Source organism: Ursus maritimus, unplaced genomic scaffold (assembly GCF_017311325.1).
Source record: "Ursus maritimus isolate PB19 unplaced genomic scaffold, ASM1731132v1 scaffold_20, whole genome shotgun sequence".
Lineage (NCBI taxonomy): Eukaryota > Metazoa > Chordata > Mammalia > Carnivora > Ursidae > Ursus > Ursus maritimus.
In genome coordinates this window covers 24,522,355-24,548,214 of record NW_024424453.1, presented here as the reverse complement: position 1 = coordinate 24,548,214, position 25,860 = coordinate 24,522,355, and the positions used below count along the sequence as shown (strand labels likewise).

At 39.4% G+C, this 25,860-nt stretch overlaps 1 protein-coding gene across 3 annotated transcripts in view; it reads left to right on the top strand.

Moving 5' to 3' along the window:
- ARMC8 (armadillo repeat containing 8) overlaps window positions 1-25,860 on the top strand; it is a 104,974-nt gene that overhangs the window by 68,439 nt on the left and 10,675 nt on the right. For all 3 annotated transcript variants that reach the window (XM_008708090.2, XM_008708076.2, XM_008708082.2), the window contains 7 exons: window positions 8,545-8,627; window positions 8,940-9,021; window positions 12,475-12,561; window positions 15,437-15,529; window positions 18,314-18,463; window positions 19,449-19,544; window positions 24,319-24,414. In XM_008708090.2, the coding sequence (XP_008706312.1) occupies window positions 8,545-8,627; window positions 8,940-9,021; window positions 12,475-12,561; window positions 15,437-15,529; window positions 18,314-18,463; window positions 19,449-19,544; window positions 24,319-24,414 (687 nt within the window). The remainder of the gene's footprint in view (window positions 1-8,544; window positions 8,628-8,939; window positions 9,022-12,474; window positions 12,562-15,436; window positions 15,530-18,313; window positions 18,464-19,448; window positions 19,545-24,318; window positions 24,415-25,860) is intronic.

The following is a 25,860-nucleotide window of genomic DNA, read 5'->3' as shown; positions in this document are numbered from 1 at the left end:
TAAGGAGGGCACGTATTGCATGGTGCACTGGGTGTTATACGCAACTAATCAATCATTGAACTTTACATCAAAAAGCCAGGGATGTACTGTATGGTGACTAACATAATATAATAAAAAAAATTATTATAAAGAAGTTTTGACCCACAGAATGAAGGATCTTCATCTCTCTCTTCTTCTACATCAATTGGAAATGTTTTTCTAAGGGCACTGTCTAGATGTGATTATATTATAAACTAATGTTTTAGAAGCATCCAGAATGAATGATGTCATAGAGGTACTGTTTCAGCATTTTATTTTGTAGATAGCTTCCTTATAGAATAGATTTAAACTTAAGGCAACATTTTGAAATCCTCGTGTCTTCTTTTAATAGTTATCCCTTGTCAAACTACAGTGTTTGTAACCAGAATGTAAACTCCATAGAAGCAGTACCTGACAAATAGTAGATGCTGTGCTTGTATTTACTGAGTAAATTGTGTATGTCTGAACATGAAAATTCGGCCAGCCAGCCTACAGGATAATTAAGACTGTTGCATGCATAGCTGTGTATAGAGAGGAGTAGGGACTGAGCGGGGCCATTGTGTTGCACAGTTCTTGGGGCAGTGCGTCATTCAGATCCCTTGAAAACAGTAAAATGTGGAGAGGAAGTTTCTAGTCCTATTATTTAAAGTAATTTTTAATGGCTTTTTTATGTGCTGAAATGAAAGAATTCAGTTATCTATGTTCTGTTCTGCCATTAAGCTGATGATTGAGCTTTAAAAATTGAACTTTTATATGCAGAGAAATATTTTTTGATAAAGTGTTGATCTATTTTTAGACATCATAAGTATTTCTGACACAGTGTGTTTGGTTTTAGGGGAAGGAGAAGTTGGACCAACTTCTTTCCAAAGCGTAGAAAAGTTTAGAACTTTGAGTATTTTTCCTAAACATTTAACATAAGTGAACATTTAAGCTGCTCAGCTATTAAGAAAAGGGTCCTAAGGTAGAAATTACAAAATACCACTTAAAGAGACCTAAAAACAAGAACAAAATCTAGAAGCTTAAGAATGGGCCCACCATAATAATGCTCTCCTCTTTGTCCCCACTCCCAAAGAGAAGTGATACCATTCCCATTAGGCCTGTAAGAGGGTTAGCTGTTAATTTAATTCAATGCCTTCAAGAAGAAGGACCAAAAGGAGGCCCTGTAGATCAACTCTTAGGATGTTTTGTCTTTTACTTCTCTGGCTGAGAGAAGTAACTATTTCCTCCCACCCCTTGTGTCCCAAGATCATGGAGTTAGAGAAATTTGGTATGAACGTGGGAGTGGATAACAATGGAAGACTGAGAGAAGGGAGGAAATACTTTGTAAAATGTTCACTGAGACTCAGGAATATAATGGGTTGATGAGTTATTTGTCCTAAGAGAAGCTGTGTATCTTTTAGAAAAAAAGAGCCTTTGGTAAAAAACTACCCTTTATTTTAAAACTATTTGAGGAAAATGTCAAAATCTTACATTGGAGCAATGGCAAAGATACTACGTGGAATAGACTGTGAGTGGGAAAGCCTACAGTTCTCATCCAGAACAGATGGGGCTTATGGCCTGAGAACAGTAGAATATTAGTTCTGTTTAGTTAGAGTCTACGGAAGCTAGATGCTGATTCTAGAATGGAGATCAAATCATCAGGGAATTGAATTGAAGAGTCAGTGAAACTCACTCTTGCGGCTTTTTTCTGTGTTTCCTTGGCTTACCTTTTCTTCATTGGCTTCCATTCTCTCTGACCTTTGCATGTTTACCCTTAACCAAAGTTGAATCATTGATTTGTTATTTTCTCTCTTTGGGGGCCCTGTGAATTGTGCCTGGTTTTTTTTTCCCCCCTTTGTCATTTCAGTTTATTAATGATGAGCTCTCCTATATAGCATACTGATTTTTATTGGCCTAGGATGTCAGTATATAGGCTGTAGTTTCCACAGCACTGATAACTTTTTCTTTTTCTTTTTTTTAAGCACTGATAACTCTTTATCTACTCCTTTTCCCCAGTTTTCCAAGTCAGATCTCAATTTTTAGTTACTAAGGCTAAACAAAAATCTCATCCTTAAGCACATCAATTGGAAGGGACCTTACACTAGAAGTAAGAAAACCCAGTGGAGACCTGCCACTGCCCCAGTTTGCTTGGAGAACCTTTATCAGTGACTTAATCTTCCTGAATTGCAGAGACCTCATTGATGAACTAAAGAAGTTGGATGAGTTTATTTTTAAAACCCCTTAACATTATTCAGCTAAAAACTTAACCATACATGTATTTAATTCCTTCGGATAGCTATGTCTGCTGCCATCAGTGGCGTTGAGAAGAATGCAGTAGGGGAATTGGGTTCCCAGGTGAACCTCTTTAGGAGCAAGCATTGCAGCTGCCCCTTGCTTGATTCGTGGAAGGCCATGTGCTGTTGGGGAGTGTTTGTTTTGCTTTTTTGTTTTAATAAAGGAATTGGTATAAGGATGTACTTAGGAATTAGAAATATTAAGTGCATTTCCATGATGTCCATGGTATCATGTCTTTTAGTTAAGTATTTTGTGGTAAAATCAGTATGGTCACTTCCTAAAACCTAGGGAAAGTTTGGTTTTCCATTTTTAGAAGTGGATCCCACCTCAGGTGCCTATTGATCATACTCAGGCTACCAAATAAGCTGGTTGTACATGCTTATCTCACTCTAGCATCTACCTTGTTATCTCATAACCCCTCCTCTTCCTCCCCAGCCTCTACCCTGTTTCTGAAACCAGTCTCTTTTTTTTAATAATATTTTTTTATTGTATTATGTCAGTCACCATACAGTACATCCCTGGTTTTTGATGTAAAGTTCCATGATTCATTAGTTGCGTATAACACCCAGTGCACCATGCAATATGTGCCCTCCTTACTACCCATCACCAGCCTATCCCATTCCCCCACCCCCATCCCCTCTGAAGCCCTCAGTTTGTTTCTCAGAGTCCATAGTCTCTCATGCTTCATTCCCCCTTCTGAATCCCCCCGCCCTTTTTTTATCCCTTTCTTCTCCTACCTATCTTCCTAGTTCTTATGTTCCATAGATGAGAGAAATGATATGATAATTGTCTTTCTCTGCTTGACTTATTTCACTTAGCATTATCTCCTCCAGTGCCGTCCATGTTGCAGCAAATGTTGAGAAATCATTCTTTCTGATAGCTGAGTAATATTCCATTGTCTATATGGACCACATCTTCTGAAACCAGTCTCTTGACTGTATTGACAACAGACCTTGTGTTCATAGGGCTCATCAGCTTAAAAAAAGATGTTTTATGAGGGGCTGGACCTTAAATAGTTGGCTCCTGGTCAGAAAGACTCAAGTGTGTATCCTGGGACTCATCTACATTGACACTTACGAATCGAAAGGGTTGCCATCCACACCCAACAGGTGCAGTGTCCATTGTAGATCCTTTTTCCTTGCCAGACCTACTCTTTGTTCCTGACCTCCTTGTTCTGCATCCTGCCTGGCTGCTTAGTCTCTGCTGCTTTAATTAGACTTTCTGGATTTGCTACCTTATCTGTTTAGATCTTAGATCTGCCTCTTCTGACTTACAAAGTTTGATTCCAAGTCTTTACTCTTTCTAGCCAGTTCTCTCCTATCATCCTCTGTGAAGACTTTCTGGGAAACTTTCACAAAAGTCTACCTGGAATTAAATTGTATTTGCCTGGCCATTGTGCACATTAGTATAAATAGTTGACATTAAGAAAATGCCCACTTTACCATCCAACTCCCTTGACTCCAAGCCCACCCACTTTGAATTGTCTGAGAAGTTTCTTGACACCACTAAGAATCTGCCTGGTTTTTACATCCTCTGCTTGACCTGTGTTGATCAGAGTTCAAGGTCCAATCTGAAGTTGCTAGTACCTGGAAAATGCTTCATCCTCGGTCATGCTGGAAGAATAGTTGGACCTTGTTTTTAACTCTGACTCTTCCAAATTCTTCATGTGCTCTGAGGAACAGATGGTATATGACTTGGGCACAACTAAGGTATGAATCTGCTAGCGCTCATGGAGGGCTAGGGAATTCCCTTGTAAGCCAGGGCCATTTTCATCTAATTAACATTCCCGTGTGTGCCATGAACCTTAGGTTATCTGGGTTCTGTATTTTCCCCATGACCCTCTAGGCTTACTGCCCTTTTCTCTCACAGGTCATACATAGGGTTCTCCTACCCCAATGGCAGGGGCCTCAGATCCTCTTCTACCTCTGCAAGAGCTACAATATCAGAGAAAAAAGCTTAGCAAAAGCATGTAGTCACGAAGACTGAAGACACCAGCAGAGAGAAAGCATAACACCTGGTCCATTGACCTAAAACTTGGTCAGTTTATGATGCAGCATTTTTCTGTGATTTAATTCTGTAGTTAAATTTACAACCCAGGCCCCTAGAAGAGCAGAGAAAGAGAAATGGCGCCTCCACTCTGAAGATTCAGTCCACCACTTACACTCCCGGCCAGGCACAGTGTGTGTAACAGAGGGCCTACTGGCCCGCCTTTCCTTCTTTCTTTCTTCTTTCTTTCCTTCCTTCCTTCCTTTTTTTTTTTTTTTTTTAGAACAAATTCAACAAGCCATGCCGCAGGGTATATTTGCTGAACTATGGCTGAGGAATCTCCAGCCAAAACCATAAGGCAGAACAACTTCAAGCTTCACTTGACATTGCTCTTATATTCTGGAAAGACCTAAGATGCTTTATAGGGGCTAGTACTTGGCTCTCTATCATTATCAAGGCTTTGTAGCACAGTGCTGGGGCTGTTGAAAGGCACCACGGAGAACATGTTTTATTGTGCTTGGCTTTCCGACCCAGGTCTAAAAAGTTATCTGATGCTCTGTTAGACCTTCAGTGGGTCAAAGATCTATGGCAACAGCCACTGCCAACTCCTTTTCAGCTGACATGAAAGTTTTTCTCTGAATGTGATTCCAGACCTTTCTCTGCGTCATAATCACATTTGTATATCTTTATTTTGGTCAGTGTATTCACTATACTGCTCCTTTTATCCCTGCTTAGATGGTCTCAAGAATACAAAACCACAGTTTGATCTTGTTGCTCATTCACATAGCCTTTCAAGATACCTTTTTGGATTGGAATCCTAGGTTCACATTCTGATTTTGCATTATTTTCACCCTTTTTCTCCCAGGCTGGTATCTTGATGGAGAAGGTGGACCAGTCATTCTAGTAGTGGGCTTTTCAGGGTTACTAAAGCCCCTCCACAACAAGTTTGGATACAAATCCAGGCCTCCTACTTGCAGACATTTTGATAGACTGTAACCTAAGAAGGGTCACCTTGTGCCAGAAAGAGAAAATAGCTCCAATTAGTCCTACTGTTTTATATCCTAAATCAGGGGAAAGGTTTATCAGCCAATTTATAGCTATTCTCCAACTCCAAAATACCAGCCACCACACCCCCAGGAAACTTAAAGCATGAAGCTCTGCTCTAATGTTATAATGATTGGCTGCTAACATAGTTCTCCACTATCGCCTGGCCTAAGCCTCAGTATTCTGTGGGATGGTCATTAATGGCCGTTTCCCAGCCATTCTGAGAATAGATGTTTTTCCCACTTACCTTTGTAGACACTTAATTCACTCTGTCTGCCTTAAGCCCTATGGCCCCTGTCATTCCTAAAGTGCTTTTGCTACCATTGATTCAAGTGCCATAGCACTCATTCAGTTAATTGCACTTGCTTAACCTACACTGTAAGTTTGGTGGGAACAAGGGCTTTCTCCCTCACCATTTTATCTTCAAGTTTTAAAGCTGTGCCTAGCGTTCAGTGGGCGCTCAGATATTCACTGAATAAGTAAATGTGGGCATGTAAATAGGAACTGTGCCCTATTTGCCCTTAGACTTGCCTGCTCCCTAATTTTTGACCCCTTATCTAACTAGACCTGTACTATCTCGTCTCTTCTACTCTATCTTCCCATATTGCTTCTGAATAACGTGATAGTTTTGCCCAGACAAACATGATTTTCATTTACATGCTGATTACAAATGATTGGAGGTAGAATAATCATTGCTCTATCCCTTCATTTTACTGAAGGCCCAGGGAGGTCAAGTGAGTCAGGATTATAGAGCAAATCTATATGCCTAATGATTGCTACTCTTGTCCTGTCCCCTGGCAGATTTACATCTTTCGTTGGATGTGGTCAATAAACATTATCCAGAAGCTTCTTTAAATTCTTGCCCATGCCCAGGTTTCCTAAGCACCTGGAGCCAGTCTAATAGCATTTCTCAGCTCTTGGAGAGTAATCTTGGGTTCCCACCTCCCACCACCACCACTTTATTCTTGGAATAAAGAATTTTAGATTAGGGAATATCAAGCTGATTTTAAAGTCCCAGCAGTGTCATATATGTCAAGTGAGATATGAGCGGAGCCTTGAGACATGCGTCCATTTAAGGAAGGGAAGGGGTGAGAGGACTATAGCTTAAAGAGGTTAAATTTAGGGCACTCTGTCTTTTAAGTTGAGGTGAAAGTAGGCAGTGGGGCAGGGCAAGAAGGATCCAACAGGATGGGCAGAATAAAGATGCAAGAAAGAGGTATGAAAAGTAGTTTCTGTATCAAGGCGGAAGGGCTTTGAGCTTGAAGTACCCAACTTCAGCAAAGAGTGAAGAAGAGAAATATGGAGACATACTAGTGAGAAGAAGGAAGTTGAGACAACTTGTGTCCGAGGAAGAAAGCAAGGCCCCTGCAAAAATGAGGTAGGCACAGAGGGACTTAGGGCATGAGGTGGTGGGAGAATTTGAAGTAGGAAGTAACCATCCTGGGAGCTAGGGGACGCTCGTGCAGATGAGTGCAGGGCTGGTGGAGCAGCAGTGATGGTCCCGCCAAGGTGGGATGGCATAAGCTGAGAGCAGGCTGCCAGGTTTGGTGACTTCCACTGTAGTATCAGTGGTTTGAACAGGAATGTGTGGTAGGAGAACAGTGAATCGGGGAATCTCTACTAAGTGAGCAAAGCATACAGGTCAGGGAGCAAGGTCTGTAAGGGTCAAGAGTAGATAAACAGGAGCTAAGGGGCTAAAAGACAGGACTGAGTGATGTGCATAAAGGTAAGGGTGAGATTAGGCTTGGTCTGGGGAGAGGAGTAGATCAATATGTAAGTTTTCTTTTGTCACTTTGGAACCTGCAAATCACTATATAAAAATTACCATTCCTACCCTATAGCTAAAGTGTGGCTCCATGTTCTTAATAGTTGATATTTTTCTCCCCATCACTGTTAATTTCAGCAGTGTGTTTTAGCTTCCCATTTGACTTGACCATCTGGAGATTTCCCACCCTTTCCTGTTCTGAAGTCTGCCTTCTAACTCCTTTCATTTTAGTCTAGGTCAGTGATCCTCAGCCTTGGCTGCACGCTGGACTCTACCTGAGGAGCTTTAAAAAAAAAAAAAAAAAAAAAAAAAAAGTGGGTGCCTGAAACCCACTCCACAGAATCTGATTTAATTGGCCTGGGATTTTTTTTTTTTTTTTAAGTTACCCAGGTGCTCTTCCCACGTGTTCTCCCAGCTAGGTGTTTTCCAGGTGGAAGTAATGACTCCCATTAACGTGTCACTCATGTTGGGGACTACCCTGTGAACACAGGAGTACTTCTCTAACTAGGGTCGTATTACAAGCATGGCCAAGTATCAGGACTCTGGAGTCAGATGCCTGGGCTCCTCTTTGCTTTGTGATCCCAGGCAAGCTCTGTATCATCTAGAACCTTCAGTTTCCTAATAGGCTGATGAGAATAATCATAATAATGCCTGCAAAAGGGTTAAATCAGATAATGTAATATGCTTATTAGCACAACGCCCAGCACATAGATGTACTTAACAAATGTTATTTTGTTAACATTCTGGCTGTGATTGTATTAGCTTTTTTTCTAATAGGTGGTTTTTCCGTAGGACCACACAAGTTAAGCTTAATTTCTTCCACACAGTATGTATTTTGTATCTATACATTGCTTAATGAAGGACAATTGTAGGCTATCTTGTTTTTAAATTAAAAAAAAACTTTGTGACCGTAGTGATTACATGTAACAGGACTTAGTGTTAACAGTAAAAAGATGGCAAGGGTTACTTTTCTAAATATTTAGCATGGTTTCCATTTGCTTGGTAAGAAAATAGCCACTGGGTGGCTCTGTCAGAAACCCACAGATTTCATTTCATAAGGGGCTGAGTGTGAAACGTGACTTTTCTAGAATCTCACTCTGGCAGGAACCTGCCCAATGATAATTCAGTTACATCTTTTACTTTTTCTCAGTACTGTTCATGTGACACCTCTGCAATATTTATGCTATGTAGTTATTGTTTTAAGTATTTTAAAAAATAAACAAAGAAACATAATCTGCCCCTTCATGCCTTTCATTCAATCTGGCAAGTCCTTAGTGGGTAGTCCTTCCTTTCGGATGAACTGTCTGCCCCTACAACAAAATGATTATTCCAGATGTAAAAACTCTTGCTAAAAACAACATTAAACTTTTAATGGATGTTAACATACTTGCATTTACAAGCAGTGAAATTTGTCCTCTTTGTGTTGTTATTTATGCAGCATTAACCTTTTTCTCCAGATCATTGAGACTGAAAATATGATGGACCGAATTGTGACTGGCTTGTCTGAGTCTAGTGTCAAGGTGCGGTTAGCTGCCGTCAGGTATGAGCTTTAAATGGTCTGAATAAAAACCCTTTGCCGTGTGTTTAACCTGTTTCCTTTCCGGACCTTCACCAAGTAAGCGCAGAATCCAAATGTTACTCGAAAGTATTCTCAGGTGAACTTATGCAGTGTATAACATCATTTAGCAGAGAAGCTAGCCTGGAAAGCCCATGAAGTCCCGAAGTAGTTGAATTAACACTTTCTATAGATATACTTGAAGTGCGTATTAGTAATTACTGAAATTCCAAGCAGTGTGTTTGAAAAGTAAAAGTTTTGGCTTCTTTTGAAGCTAATTTTGATTATTCTTTGTAGATGTTTGCACAGTTTATCTAGATCTGTGCAGCAGCTTCGAACCAGTTTCCAGGATCACGCTGTGTGGAAACCTTTAATGAAGGTAAGAAGAAAGCAAGTAGCACCCATTCCCACAGAGCCTTTATAGTGAGCCGAGGTGCTGACAGCACTCCTGGTCTAGGAGTATGACTGGTTTTGTGTGAAGGATTTTGGATATTTATCTCCTCAGTTCTGATGTTTTAAGCATCTTTAGATCTGCAGAACGTGTTTCCAAGGTCAGCATCTCAAGCGTGACAGGGAAGCAGATGCCTAGTTTTCTTTTATTAAATAAAACTTTACTCATCTGATCCCCTGTGTGTTTGGTATTACACTTTAGGCTTCATCCAGAGTCTTTAATTTTTAGTTATAGAAAGGAAAGGAATCAGTCATTTAGGGGGTATAACATGTTCTTAATCTTTTGGCAATTCCTGGGTATTTTTTACCACAATGTTATCTCTTATTTCTCTACACGAAAATAACTTCTTCGGTATTATGTCTTTCCTTCAGGGCCAAAAAAAAAAAAAAAAGTGGTTTAGGTCAAATAAATCTGAATCAAGACTTAGATGAGGTGTTAGGTTGCTGCTAATATTATCCCCAGATACATTACAGAACCGTGGGTCAACTTGGTCTCCATTTTTTTTTTTAAGTGATCATACACACCTTGCGTTTAATCAACAGAAATTTTTATTTAAGGTTTTCGTTTTGGTTTTTGGTTTTCATTACCTACTGTGAAAACCTCTTAGGTACAGTGAGGCTACCAGAATTTTTTTACTACAGAGCACTTGCCCTCATCTTAAAGCTTCAGGTTACAGTATAGGCATCATTGTGGCAGAAAATAGTCAGAGAAGGCTTCAGGCAAGAATAATATGAAGTGGGCTTTGAAGGAAAAAGGAAGGCAGGAAGATTTTTCAGAGAGAGGAATAGCATGAGCAAAAATACTACATATGGTCCATGAAGGAAGCATAAGGATGTCTTCATGACTATAATAGAAGGGGTGTGGGGTATGATCACTGGGGGAAAGAGCTAGACCAGTGCTCTCTTTAGGAAAGCTATTTTGCTATGGGCACTCTTTCTTGTTTTAGATCACACCTTTTGCATAGCAATGTAATCTCGATTTATTGATTCTGTTCATTCAAGATTTTTTAAAATGCTTCCTAGTTCCCAAAATAACTTCCAAACATTTCATCTGGAGCCATTTTCTCTAATTGCTCAGCTCAGTACCCCTGTATCATATGAATCAGAAATGGGGCAACATATTGTTTCTAGCTAGTTCTACCTAGACACAAGTTTAGTGATCAGTCTAGAAGGATTTTGTACACTTGGGTACATGTGAGTATAGTTACTATCAAACTACTACTTTGTTGCACAGAGTATAATACTAAAAGCTTGAGCTTGGAAGTAAATCAGTGATTTATTTCGGATACCTTTAGGTTTCTCTTAGTTTAAGGCTGTTTGCATGTTTATTGATTTTTTTACCCTTTTGCTTTGCCATGTTTTCAACTATTGGTTAGCAAACTACAGAAAAGTAGGCATTAGATTTTAATTAAAAATTTTATTTGTGAGTATTTTTTTCCTTATTTTGGTGAAATTCTATTTGGTCAGTGTTAGATGTCAGCTTCTGAGTTTCAGTGTTATATCTTATACCGTGTTGAGTAAATGCTTTTAAAATTTTCGTAGAATCTATTCTATTTTAGTTTATCATTAAGTGTTATCTCATTTGAAAATAAAACTTAATAAAAGCACATTAATCTCTATGTAACAAGAAGTAGTATTTTTAAAGTGAATTGTATTAAGCAAAGCAATGTTTTAAAGCCTTGGTAGGCACTCACTTATTTCAAACAATGATTCTAAATAGTATAATTTTGGAAAATGATTATTTTTCTTAATTCACATTCATTGAGCACCCCTTTTGTGCAGTGCCGTTCAGTTGACATGGGCCAGAATAAATTAGACCATAGATAGATTAGTCCGTCAAGAAGCTTAGATTTGTTAATAGAAAAAGAGATTGGCATGGCTGCACAAAGAATTTGAATAGTAGATAGTAATAAGGGTCCCAGGAGAGGTCACAAACAAAAGGCTGGGGATATTCAGTGGAGGATAGAATGACTTCTGACTGAAGGGCTTCAAAGAGGCTTCTGGAATGGGGATGGCCTTAAAAAATGGGTAGGTTTTGTACCTGAGGGATAAAGGAAGGGCAATGGAAGGGAAGGGTTATATGATCTCAGAGGGAGTTGTGGGAAACACAGATGTCAGGATGCATAGTATATGAAATTTGATCTTTGTCAATTAGCTGACAGTTTACAGGAGAGTTAAAATACAGGACAACTATTTCTGTTTTGTAATTCTTGCTTATTCTTAACTTGGGAACTTCAGACTTGATTTAGCTGAAGAAAGCAGGTCATACATTGAACTCTGAAGTTTTTTGTGATGATCCATTTCCAGTTTGTATAACAAGAGTTTCTAAGATTCCTTTTGGGATCATGAGTCTGATCCTGATCTGATCCCAAATGCACAGGATTTCGTTGACGTGGATATTGCATATAAGTGGCGGTGTTTATGAAGGCTTCACTCTTAGAAACAACAGGTTCTGATAATAGCTAATGGTGACTCACATTTGTCATTGTGCTATGTTGTCTTCTGAGTTGAGAGTCCATGGCAGTTAGTTTGCTATATACCTACTATGTGCCTGATGATAACAATTACAACAATAAATTACCTTTGTAAAAACTTTATAGCCATTACCGTGTGCCAGTTACTGTTCTAAAATCTTTTCATATCTTAATTCTTACAACAATACCATCATCCCTATTTTATAGCCAAGGAATTCATACACTTCATGTTTGAGCTGAAATTTGCATTCAGGAAGTCTGTGTTCTTTACTCCCATGTTATATTGCTTCCCTTAACATTCACCATATCACATTTAATCTTAAAAATTCCTGTCAAGGAGGTGCTGTTTTCTTCAATTCAGAGACTCAAAGAAATATGCTCAAGTTCAAACATCTAGTAAGTGGAGAGGAGGGTGGGAACCAGGGCTGTGATTCCAGTGCTGAAAATCAGTCCCCACAGTGTAGTAGCTTGACTCATCCCTGCTTTTGGTCAGACAAGTCCTTCTAGAGACACACATCAGAACGTTTCAGGCTCTGGGGCAATTTGTGGTTTCATAAGTGGCCTCATATGATGGAGTAAATTGAACTAACTTGTCCTAAAGCAGTCCCATGGTATTCACACTTTTCGTATAGAGCACCCCCTCCCTGACTTATGTGTTTATCTCTTTCTGTGCAGCACCTCCCATCCTGGCAGTGGGGCTGTAGCTTCTCCAGCAAGATAGGTGTGAGGGCCTTAGTCATAATTAGAGCACCAGGTAAAGTTTGACATGATCACAAGTGGATCTTTCCTAACTATCCGATATGAAAAGTCAAGTTGAAAGATAAATTGTTTTTGGTTCTCCTTTGTTCTTATGATCTCACCTCCATCGTTCCAAACCATTAATAGCATCCCTTTTTTAAATTCCATAGGTTTTACAAAATGCACCAGATGAAATCCTAGTAGTAGCATCTTCCATGCTATGTAATCTTCTTCTTGAATTTTCTCCAAGCAAAGAGGTTAGTATTGATTTTCTCTTCCCAGACTTTGCCCAGTCTACCTAGAGCTTAGTCAAATAATTTTCACAGGTTGACTTTGAAATTTTAGGATTGGAGTGTAAAAACTACTGTGGGGGGTGCCTGGGTGACTCAGTCAGTTAAGTGTCTGACTCTTGGTTTCGGCTGAGGTCATGATCTCAGGATCATGGGATCCAGCCCCGTGTTGGGCTCCACACTCAGCAAGGAGTCTGCTTGAGATTCTCTCCTCCCTCTGCCCTTCCCCCTGGCTCATTCTCTCTCTCAAATAAATAAATCTTTTAAAAAAACAAAACTACTTCTGAATTGTTTGGGGGGGTGTGCAAATAAAATCATTTTAAAATGTGATTTAATTTCCTATTCTCCCTTTTCTGCCTGGCATATGCAACTTATTTAAAAGATATTTTAGCTCTCAGTTAATCTAAACTGCCTACAACTACAAATGTGATTACAAAAGTAATAGATTATTTTCAAAATGTATATACTAAAGAATAAATTAAGGGTCAATTTTTTAAACCAGGATTGTAAATCATTCCAGGGAGATAACTGCTGGCATTGGAATATCATCTTTTTACCTTTTTTTCCCCCCCAGGGAGAGAGAGGGAGGGTGAGGGGAAGGGCAGACAGAGAGGGAGAGAGACAATCTTAAGCAGGCTCCACGCTGATCATGGAGCCCGACGTGGGGCTCAGTCTCACACCCCTGAGCCAAACCTGAGCCAAAATCAAGAGTCAGATGCTTAACTGACTGTGCCACCCAGGTGCCCCAGGAAAATTATCTTTTTAATATTTAATGTTAGTGGTAGTTGTTTGGGTAGGGATTACATGTGGAAATATTTTTTCCCTTTTATACGTTTTACACGTTATTTGAGCATGTATTATCTTTATACTGGGGAAAACTACAATAAGCTTTAATAAAGGAGACAAGGGAACCTTATAGAGTTAGTTTCATCATGTTAAAATATCTCTGGTCTGCCTAATTGTGAGCTGAGGTTTAGACACTATCCTTTATTTAGTAGTTCCAATTTTGTTGAATTTCCTTTCAGCATAGTAACACCTGTAGGCTTCTGACTGGTAATTAGGAAGGCATTTAGTAACAAGATGGAGGTTCAGAGACAGTTATTCAACAAGCAAAAATCTTGGAACATAAGGGGAGAGACTGGTAGTTACTCTGAAGGAAGAGAAGGTCTAGACAGGATGCCAGAGTTTCCATCTGTTTTCCTCTGCTCCAGTGGTGGGGGTCTTGGCATGACGATGATCTGGTTGCAGTGAGTACTATACCATTCATCATCCGAACAGCACTTGTATTCCCTCAGATCCACTTTCAGCATATATCGATAGTTAGAAGTAAGGTAGATGAGCTCAGGCGTAGGGTCAATAATATGATTTTTTTTATATTAAAAATAAACTGGATCCTGAACTGGAAGAGAAGGAAATGCTATAAAAGCACCTATTAGGCAGTTGACAAAATTGGCATATGCTATAGATTTGATAAAAGTATTGTTTTAATGTTAACCTCTCTGAATTTGGTAACTGTTCTGTGATTCTAAGAGAATATCCTTGTTCTTAGGAAATACACATTGAAGTATTAAGGGTAAAGGGGCATGACGTATATGCTCTACTTTCAAATGGTTCAGAAAAAGATGAATAATGTGGATATGGGCCTACAGAAGGAGAGAGAGAACGATAAATACGGCAAAATGTTAGTAATTGTTTAATCTGGGTAAAGAATATGTGGTGGAAGCACCTTATATTATTATTGCTACTTCATAAGTTTAAACTTACTTCACAATAAAAAACAAAACAGGAGGTGGGAAGAAGGGCCGAATGGATGAAGGGAAAGGGAGATACAGGCTTCCAGTTATGGAATGAATAGTTCTTGGGAATAACAGGGATTGCAGTAGCGCTGTATGGTGATACAGGGTAGCTGCACTTGTGGGGAGCACAGCATAATGTATAAACCTGTCAAATCATTACGTTGTACATCTGAAACTACTGTAACATTGTGTGTCAACTATACTCAAAAAAAAATTTAAAAAGAAACAAAACCAATTTGTACAAGTAGAGGAATGTGTATCCTTCTTCAGAATGTCCTCTTGAAAGTCACTGCCCTTTTTCTTCCTATGTAAGTCTGAATTGCTTAAGACAGTTCTAGAGTCCACTTGACAGGGGGCCTTTTAAGCATTCATTGGTGACAGTAGATCAGTCCTCAAAGGTGTGAATTTTTTAGAAATTATCAAACCCTGTTTTCAGCCAAGGATCATAAATAAAATGAGTAGTCAGGCTAAAGCATGCTATTTTAGGGGTAGAATGTGATAGGACTATAAAAGTATACAGCTGTTTTGCTTGTATGATTGATAGGTAGTCCTGAAAGTAGTTCTAAAAGATGGATTCTGCAGCATGTTTGGAATAACATTGACAGTTTGGAAAGAAGACATTTTGGTTATGTCAGTTTCATGTAAACCAGCCATGTTGTCATAGTCCCAGCTTGTGAAGAACACATGGGATACACCCGTGCACCACACAGGTGCACTCAAAAGACAGAACGAGAGTGTGGAATTAGATAGTGGAATCATAAGGGCATGTGCAAAACGTACAGAAATTAGGACAGCTCCTGAGTCTTTCAGAGCTACAAAGAAAAGAGAAATGATTGGGACGATTTTGGTTTTTGAATTTGTGGGAGACCTCATTGTTCTTGCCCTTCTTGTGGTAGTATTTATGTCCACCTCAGTCCCTGCTTTGCGAAAGTTACCTGGAATTGGGTGAGAGTAAGAAGGAAATCATAAGCAGAGTGCCAGGGTTTATGCACATTTAGTCAAAAACCTGACTTTAAAACTGTGCTTTTTTTCCTTTCCAATCACAGCCAATTTTAGAATCTGGAGCTGTAGAACTACTTTGTGGATTAACCCAAAGTGAAAATCCTGCTTTGCGAGTGAATGGAATTTGGGCTTTAATGGTATGTTTTACTCTTTTATATAAGTCGTCATGTGTAAAGGGGATGGGGCTGTTATCAGAGTTAAAACTAAAGAATATGTTATTTGAAATGTCTGAAATTTGCTTTTTAATAAATGTCGCTATTTTGGCCCAGTTTTCTAATGACCTCAGACCTAGAAGACTTAGTATTCATTCAGCTTTTGGATTTGAATATAAGCAAGTTGTGTGACCACTGTGTGCCACAGTTCTCCTGTTTATTATCAAGAAAAGCAGACAGGTGTTAAAATTGGACATCTACTTTGGGAAAAAACAAATTTTCCTCATCATGAATATGGTGATAACCTGCCTAGAGCTACCTGCTTGACAGAGTCTTTTCATGTCTCCTGTGCTCTTTGTAACAATTCTGAAATAAGCTAGGGAGTATTCATATTTTACAGATGAGTAAACTAAGCATAGAGTGATTAAATAACTTGCCCAAGGCAACAGAATTGATGCATATTTGCTTAATAATTCCTTAAAATTTTCGAGTAAATAATTTATAATAATCTAAATTATAAAACTATATAATTATGAAGTCAAAACTATATAACAAGATTTATTAAAATACATTGAAATTAAAATTTACATGGATTTCTTCAAATATAATTATAGTAGTTATAGTTTAATTACTATGTACCAGACACTAAGCAATGTGTTTATCTCTAATTGTTATCTCTAATTCTTATTTTAAGTTATATTGGTTTATATCCACCTCACAATTGGGAATCTGGGACTTAGAGGGTAGATGAATCATCCAAGATGTCACAGCTAAAAAGTGATGACAGTGGGTTCTGAACCTGATTCAAAGTCGTGTTCTTTTCCCTATTCTGAGTATATCTGCTGTCTTTTCACACAAACTTTGGGATAGAAATAATCATCTAAGAAAGTACCAAATCCAGTAGTTTCTGTTATTTTTCTCCTAAACTTTGTGTTAGCTTTTAGCACTCCTCTTTCTTGAAACTCTTTCCCAGGACTTAATTTTTTTTAACCTCACTTTCTACCTAGCCCCCTTTTCAGCCTCCTTCTCAGGGAATATTTCCCCAGTTTCAATTCCCAGTTTCCAATTTCCTTTACACTTCAGTTTCAGGGACTTCATCTACTCTCATGGTTTCAGCTCCCCTTAATAGAAGTTACTTTGAAATATACACACCCAGACGTAATTGTTCCCTACTCCCCAGGTCTATCACTTAAATGGCGTGTGAGACTTCATTTGAGGCCTCCCTGACATGTACAATTTTGTTGTTGAAAATTGAACTTATCATCCCACTTCTCAAATCCATATTAACTATTGTATTCTCATCAGTTACCATATGACCAGCTGCTTTCTTCTCTGTCCACCAAGTATAAAGCCCTGGAATCATTTGCGGGTTGGGTCTCTTGACACCAGCCCAGTCAGTACTCTTTCTCTCTGCCATGCTGCCTCACATTATTAGGTAACTTGATCTTTTGCATGTTTTAGCTCCTTAATTTTAGAAATAAGGCTGGGGGCGCCTGAGTGGCTCAATCTGTTAAGCGTCCAACTCTTGATTTCGGCTCAGGTCATGAGCTCAGGGTCGTGAGATTGAGCCCCACCTCGGGCTCTGTGCTCAGGGAGGAATCTGCTTCAGATTCTCTCTCCCTGTCCCTCTACCCCTCCCTCCACTCGCACTTGCCTTTTCTCTCTCTCTCTCAAATAAATAAATAAAATCTTAAAAAAAAAAAAAAAAAAGTTCCTGTAGGGCAATAACCACATATTATAGTAAGCCTCTAGTTTACAAAAGATTTTTATACCAAAAGTTGATTTATGAGTTATTTGGCATTTGCTGTGTTTTTGTTTTCTTCAGACATGGTATTATAGCTTCAGGTTAAGCTGGGGTAATCCATAATGTGTCCAGGAAGGAGAAAAAGAAGCAAAAAAGATACCAGCCATCCGGGGTTGCTAGTAGCTTGGATACACCTCCTACCCTTGGAGAGCTTCCTGTGTAATGTAGACCTGCATTATCAGCACCTAGCATAGCATTGTGAATACAATAGGTGTTTCAGTGCCAGTAAAGTTAACAAAACCCACTACTTATTTTCACCCATAATAAGGGAGTGCTTTTTAGTCATTCTCAAAATGGGTGGCACAGGATAGTTACTAGTAGTAATTTTGTTATTAAAGTACACAGAAGGTGGGGTGCCTGGGTGGCTTAGTGGGTTAAGCATCTGACTCTTGATCTCAGCTCAGGTCTTAATCTCAGGGTCGTGAGTTCAAGCCCCACATTGGGCTCCACACTGGGTGTGGAGCCTACTTAAAAGAAAAATAGTGCACAGAAGGCAACTTGAAAACCAGAAACGTTTCTGAAAAGTAACCAAGCTCATAGATACAGGTAACAGATCAGTGGTTGCCAGAGGCAGGGAATGGGAGGTGGGAGAAATGGGTGAATTGTTTTTTCATTTGGGTTTTTTTGGGGGGCGGAGGTTGTTTGTTTGCTTTATTTTTTTTTTCAGTTTAAATAAATTAATAATTTTTTAAAAGAAACAGTAGATTTTGAATTTATTGGACAATCTTAAGACACTGAAATGCTCATATCAGTAAGTGGTCCTATTCCTTATACAGGAGTATATATAGGATTGATAGTTACCTTTCTCTTGACAGAATTATAGGTAATTAACGGGAATCAGAGAAATAATGTGACTTAAGTTATCTGCAGCTTTTGTTCGTACTTTGAAAATTGTCAGTTACTATCAAATATAATTTAATAAAGCAAATTAAACATTATTTTTGAAATTTCTTTAATCCTTTCAGAATATGGCCTTTCAGGCTGAACAAAAAATAAAAGCAGATATTTTACGAAGCTTGAGTACTGAACAGCTGTTCCGGTTATTATCAGATTCAGATTTGAATGTGCTGATGAAAACATTGGGACTTCTTAGAAATCTCCTCTCTACTCGGCCTGTAAGTAAAATCATCCAGGTTTCCACATTAGCTGCCCCTGCATATGCAATGCAAAACATTGCCCTCCCTCACTTCTCCCATCAACATCTGCCCAGAAGTGTGGTTCAAATGCTGTCCCTTCCCAGAGAACTGTGAAGTTGATATCTAGACCTGTCACCTTCATAGGTGATCTGGGAGCTGCTTTACCATATAGCCACCTGACCCTCCACTCCTGCACTGCCTGTCCTGTCTCCCTCTCCTTACTCCATGCTGGATATGAGCTTGCCTTGATTTGTTACTTTATTCTTACTTGATTTGCTGGCTAGAATGGGCTTTCTCTTATGCCTAAATCACTTACCCCTGGGGCCACTTCTTCTTTCCCTCTAGAGAATCCTTCTTAATGTTATTCCATGGACTAATCCCCACGCTGCCAACATTTACTGGACTGACCTCTGAAGATGTCAGTGTAGGGAACGGTGGGTATATATCAAAGCAGGAGAGGCTGAGTCTTTTTTCTGGGGTCCCTCTTGTTGTTCCCTGAGCAACAGTGTCAGTGGCCTTCAGATAAATGAAGAAACGGGTGGTTCCTTTGTGCCTCAATTGTTTTCTGAGCCTTCTTTGTACATTTGTACCCCAGGGTATTAGTAAATCTGTGCCATATTTTCCATGTCTCTGGCTTCTCCCTATTCCCCATCCATTTTTAAAGGTCCTTTTTCTTTAATATCTTTGGGCTTGAGGATCCCCAGTAATTGTTTTTCTGTATTCTATCAGGCCAAGTCTATGTTGTTTTTACACTTCAGGTCATAAATACACACACACAGAAGGCAAAATGCAGTTTTATGCTATAATAAACACTATTCTTTGGCCTCTAGTTCTGTATGCAATGGTGTTCTCTTTCAGGCAGTTGCGTGTTATGTTGTTTAACTTAGAAGCTTTCTGTTCCTTTTTATGATCTTTTTCTTTGTTTCCCCAGATGATAACTGTGGATTTCCCATTGTTTTTACAGCATATAGATAAAATAATGAGTACTCATGGAAAGCAGATTATGCAAGCTGTCACCCTTATTCTGGAAGGGGAGCATAACATTGAGGTCAAAGAGCAGGTATGTGTTCCCCCCTTTTTTTTAACTCATTTTTTCCCCCTGAGGAATATCTTCTGAGTGTGAATACCAAGAAGGATCTTCATTAGGAGTCTCCTGAAATATTCAGATCTGCCAAGGACAGAGTGCTGAGATGGAAGGTGCTATAGAGACAAGAAAGGTTTGAGGAGAATGATCCTCCACCACCCCTGATTCTTCTCCCAGAATAGAAGAAAATATTACCAGAATCTATAGTTTCACCCTCTATGTCATGCACTGTAGACACTGTCCCTGTCTCCATAGGGATACCACCTTTGATCATCCTAGACTGAGTCCACTCTCTCAGAGTCGTCATTTCCAGCTCTCTATATCCGCCATGCTCTGAACTCAAATTCCTGCAACACCCTGATAAAATAATCCCTTATGCTGGAGTCATTTTTCGTTTTTTTATTCTAATGTATCCCTATTCTTTATTCCTATCCCATACCTCTACTTTCTGTTGTCTTTCAGTAGGGCAGGTGTAGAATAGGCATCAAAATACAGAGGCTATGCATTCATCAGGGGATAGTTTTAGAATTACTTTTCTGTATTTTCTTGGATTTATTATAGTTTTTTTAACATAGTATTTGTTTTGTCATAAAAAGGTCACCCACAAACTTTAATTTCTAATACAAGATCTGAGGCAATGGTAATGTTCAACTTTCTGACATAGATGTTGGCTACATGATGTGTTTACTTTCAAAATTCATTGAGCTGTATACTTATATGTGTGGAGGAGCCTTCCCCAAGGTCATCAGTGGGAAGTTGAACCTAGAGCCTAACTGCAGGCCCATGCTCTGCATTCTCTGTGTTCCTGAGTTAGAGTGATTCGGCAGACTTCAGAAGAACAGACCGGGAAGTAAGAGTGGTAGGATGTAAGAGCTGTAATTGAATTTGTGAGCAAAAAAGGCAAAAGATTTGACATAGTGGTTTTAAGATGGACATTTTAGTGATTTCTCTTAAAATTCAATAATAACCATGTTTTCTGTTGAACAAAAATTTAACATAGAAAAACTGTAATCTCAGACATCACTAAAACTAGGTTGAACATGATCCATTACTGGAACATAGCAATAAAGAAGAATGCATTGCTCAAAATAAACTATTCTACCTGGGGGTGCCTGGGTGACTTAGTCGGTTTAGTGTCTAACTCTTGATCTCGGCTCAGGTCTCAATGTCACGGTGGTGAGTTCAAGCCACACGTCAGGCTCCACACCCAGCTATTTTACTTAAACTATTTTACCTGAAGAGCATAGGAATTTTTTTCTGTGAAGACAGCTCACCTAGATAGAATTCCACTAACTTGAAAAGTGAAGCAAGGCAAAAAGGTGAGGCAAGATTTGGATGAGGGCAAAAAAGAAAGGCCAACGACAATAATATGTTCTGACAGGACTCAAATTATACTCTTTCATACAGATTTTGGTAATGGTGCAGAAGTAAGTGATGATGGGGAGGCTTAAACTGTCTGGTTGTTAGCTGGAAGTTTAATTCTTCTCAGACACTTCTGATAGTTCAGCTTTTTTTTCCCTTGAGGTTTATTGACATACAATAAGCTACACATATTTAAAATATATACTGTGATATGTTGACATACGTATATACCATGAAATGATCACCACAGTCAAGGTAGTGAACATGGCTATCACTGTCCTTATAATTGGGAAAAAGACAATATGTCCATTGTTACCAGACTTATTCAGCAGCGTACTGGAATTGCTATCAAGTGCACTAAGACAAGAAAAAGAAATAAAAGGCATAGAAATTGGAAAAGAAGAAATAAGACTATTTCCAGACAACATGAATGCCTATGTAGAAAATGCCATGGGCTCATCAGAAAAAGCTAGACTAATCAGTGAATTAGCCAAGGCCACAAGATAGAAAAATCAATTGTATTTTTAATATACTAGCATGAACAAGTAGAATTTGAAATTTTAAAAACAGTACCATTTATAGTAGCTCAGAAAAAATGAAATACTTATGGATAAATCTCACAAAATATGTGCAGGAGCTCTGTGCTGAAAACTAAAAAACACTGATAATGAAAGAAATCAAAGACCTAAATAAAATGGAGAGATACACCGTATTAAAATGTCATTATGTACTATCCTTTACATATGATGTTGGATTTGATTTACTGAAATTTGTTAAGGAATGTTTCCTATCTATATTCATGAGAGATACAGATGTATAGTTTTCTTGTGATGTCCTTGTTTGGTTTTGATATTGATATTTGATTATTGAGATAATGCTTGCCTCAGGGAATGAGAAGAAGGTATTCCCTCCTTAGTTTTCTCTAAGAATTTATGAAGCATAAGACATTGGTATTCTTTCTTTCTTAAATTTGGTAGAATATACTAGTGAAGCCATCTGGAACCTGGTGTTTCTTTGTGGAAAGGTGTTTAGCTAAATTCTGTTTCTTTTATGGAAATAGGAGTACGCAGGTTATTGATTTCTTCTTGAGTCAGCTTTGGTATTTTGTGTCCTTCAAGAATTTGTCCATTTCATCTTTTTCAAATTTATTAACATAAAATAGTTCATAATATTCTCATTATCTTTTGAAGTCTGTAGTATTCTTAGCAGTATCCCTTCTTTTGTTCTTTATATTGATAATTCCTTTTTCCCTCATCAGTCTGGCTAGAGGTTTATCAGGTGTTTTTTTTGTTTTGTTTTGTTTTTTAATCTTTTCAGAGGAGCAGCTTTTGGTTTCATTGATATTTTTCCCCCTGTTACTTTTCTATTTTTCTATTTCAGGGATTGGCAAACTATTTCCACAAAGGGCAAGATAGATATTTTAAGTTTTGTAGGGCATTCAGGCTCTGTGGCAACTACTGGACTGTGCTGTGCTAGCCTGAAAGCAGCTCTAGACAATACGTAAGCAAGTAGGCATGGCCATCTCCCAGTAACATTCTGTTTACCCAACGGAGTGGGTTGGACTTGTTCCACAGGCCATAATTTACCTATCCCTACTCTATCATTGATTTCCAGTTGTTAACATGAATGTGTGTGTGAGTGTGGACGTGTGTGTGTTAGTGTAGCTTTTCTCTCTGCTCGCTAGCTTATATGTTAAATTGGCTTGGCCCAAGAACTAATTGATCTCTCTAACATTTTTACAATAAGGGTTGGGGGTTTTAAAACAGAACTGTAGCTCAGCTGCCATGCTGTTCAAGCCTGAGGATGCATGGGTATATTCTAACACTCCAAGAAGGGGAATCACTTGACTGTCTTGCTGAGAAAGCCTATTCTCAGAAATATTTCATGAAATCCCCCTCATATTGTCTTAGTGGGTAAGAGAGGGGTAGCTCTTCCCTAGATGAGGCTAAAAATGTTTGCCACTCTGGACTTACTTCCTAATCAGTGTATTAGTCTAGGAAGAATAAGACCACACACTCTTTACATCTGAGGCTTTAGGCCATAGTAAGAAAACAATCTTGTCAATTAGCTATAATCTGCAAGCTTAATTAAGTCTACCAACAGAAAGGTTAAGTTTGGAGAAAATTACTTGAATTTAGACCCCATTCCCACTTCTCATCACTTTCTTTGAGTGCTTACTGTGTTCCAGGACTCAGTGTCGCTTCCTCCAAGAAGCCTTCCCTGACCTTTGCAGTGTTAAGCAAGTGCACTTCATGCTTTCTCTGTCCTGTTTTTTCTCTGTCACGCCACAGTGAATTGTAATTGTGTGACCACTTCACAGTTAGATAGTGTGTCTTATTCCTGTCTGACCCTCATGCCCTGCAGAGTGCATGCACGTTGTAGGTGCTCAGTAAATGTTCGTTGAATTGCAGAGACTAACACTGGCTCAGTAACCTTTCCATAGTCCTTTCACCTTTTCTCTGAACATTGCCCTCCTGCTGGTCTGGCTGTGAGATTCCCAACAGCTAACAAGAAAGTCCCCCCAGTACCAGTGTGGTGGTTATTTTCAAATTACACTGTCCTGCCAAATGGCACAGGCTCCCTCCAGTCTCATTAAGCCAAGCTCGACTAAGCTCCTTCACATGTTTTCCTTACCTTTTTGTTCCACTAATCAAGTTTGAAAAAGTCAAGAAGTCCATGGGGCGCCTGGGTGGCTCAGTCGTTAAGCGTCTGCCTTCGGCTCAGGGCGTGATCCCGGCATTCTGGGATCGAGCCCCACATCAGGCTCCTCTGCTGGGAGCCTGCTTCTTCCTCTCCAACTCGCCCTGCTTGTGTTCCCTCTCTCGCTGGCTGTCTCTCTCTCTGTCAAATAAATAAATAAAATCTTTAAAAAAAAAGAAAAAAAAAAAAGTCAAGAAGTCCTAAGTGCACATGGCTAGTGGACTAGGATCCAGGCCTTCCCCCAGAAGGTCATGAGCTCAGGAGCAAGAAGCATTTGGAGGGAGAGGGAGGGAAGTTGCAGCACCTTTGATGCTTCCACCAAAGAGACTGTGTTTTTGAAGAAACCTGGTTGGGTTAGTAACAAGAGCTTCTCTTAGAAATGAAATAATAACAATTCACATTTTCACTTTGACTGATGTGTATAAGACATGGCTGCCTTTACCCAGTGATGGCTTATGCCCCAAAAGAAAGTACTGAAATGTTTGGGTTTTCTTTTGCCTAAGGTGGACTTTTGTTAAGTGTGGTTACTTTTGTTGGCCGTATTGTCAAGAAATAAGAAATCAGAACATTCAGAGTGGAACCTGTGAGAATCCATGTACTTCAGGTGGAAAGTGCCCAAGTTCTTGAGAGAGCTTGCATCTGGGGACTTCAGAGCTTTCCTGATCACCGGCTCTTTGTTCTTTTCCAGACACTGTGCATCTTAGCCAACATAGCAGATGGGACAACAGCAAAAGAACTTATTATGACCAATGATGACATCCTGCAGAAAATCAAGTATTACATGGTAGGCCTTTGTCCCTTTCACTGCTCTGTAGTAGCTGCATTAAAAGGCTCAAAACAAATTGTGCAGAGATTTAAACAAAGAACAGACTACTGTGTAACAGATTCAAGGAACCATCATCCTGAAGAAAAAGATGCAGACACGAAGGCCTTGAAGCCTGTGCCATTTGGGCAGTATTACCACCCATTCATCACCCCACTCCCTGCCTTTGTCGTCTCCTGATGACCTCCTTCTTAATCAGTGAAGACTTGGGCTCTTGGTTTTCTTTCAGTGTGTCCACATCCCTGTCTTCCCTCTCAAGGCTTCTATCTGAAGTCCATGACTGCTTAAGCCTCTAGTACCTCTGGCACTTGTTCTTTGACCTGTTTGCTTGAAAACACAATCTGCTACCTACTTGCAAACACCTCAGCCACCTCCTGCCACGGCCATCTCATGGATCTTGTCATCACCAGAAACTGCCCATTGCCAAATCTGGCAGTCTTTTCATTCTGTCAGTGTCTCCTAGCAAAACCCTAGTTGTGGGTGAACCTGCCTTCTTTTTGCCTGCCTGTCAGAGTCAGCAACTGCAGAGAAAGGCACAGAACCAGGCTGACTGGTTTCATATTAATTTCAGCACTGCCTACTACCCCCTTGTGACTGTTCAGCAAGCTGACCCCTCCCTTCTCATTCTTTAAACCTTACCTTTTCTCTACCTCGTCACTCTTAGTGGTGACCTCACCTTTTGTTTTATTAAGAGAATAGGAGCCACAGTCTTTCAGTGGCTCTCTGTTGCACCTTGAATAACATCCTTATCCCCCTTGTGATGGCCTTTGAAGTCCTGCATGGCCCGACTCATCCGTGTCCCCAACTCCTCTCATTCCCCTTTCCTTTGTTCATGACACTGACCTCCTGTTCGTTGAAAAGGCTGTGCATGTTCTTTCCTGCCTCAGGACCTTTACACATTCTGGTTCATCTTTCTGGAACACTTTTCTCTCCACTCCTTCATGGCATGCCTTCTCACCTCTCAGATCTAACCTCAGCTGACACTTCCTTGTGGGCTCTTATCTATGTGGGTTATTCTTTGTTACTGCATTCTGTTCCCTTCAGAGCAGTAGCTCAGTTATAGTGATACATATGTGTTTGGGTGCCTGAGTGTAAGTTCCATGAGGGCAGAGTTCCATGTGTTTTGTGCACATTTGTATATCTGTCACCTTGGACAATGCCTGGCATTTAATATGTGCTTAGTAAATATTTATTGAATGAAAACCTTACCGCTGTGCCACCCAGGCGCCCCTGAATGAAAACCTTACCGCTTCTATCAGGAACTCCCTTATCTTTCCAATACCAGATCCACATAGCATCTCTAATGTTTTCAGAGTTACTCTTGATTTCCCATATATCCACTGAGATATACCTATTTCTTTTTTTTTTTTTTTTAAGATTTTTTATTATATTAGTCACCATACAGTA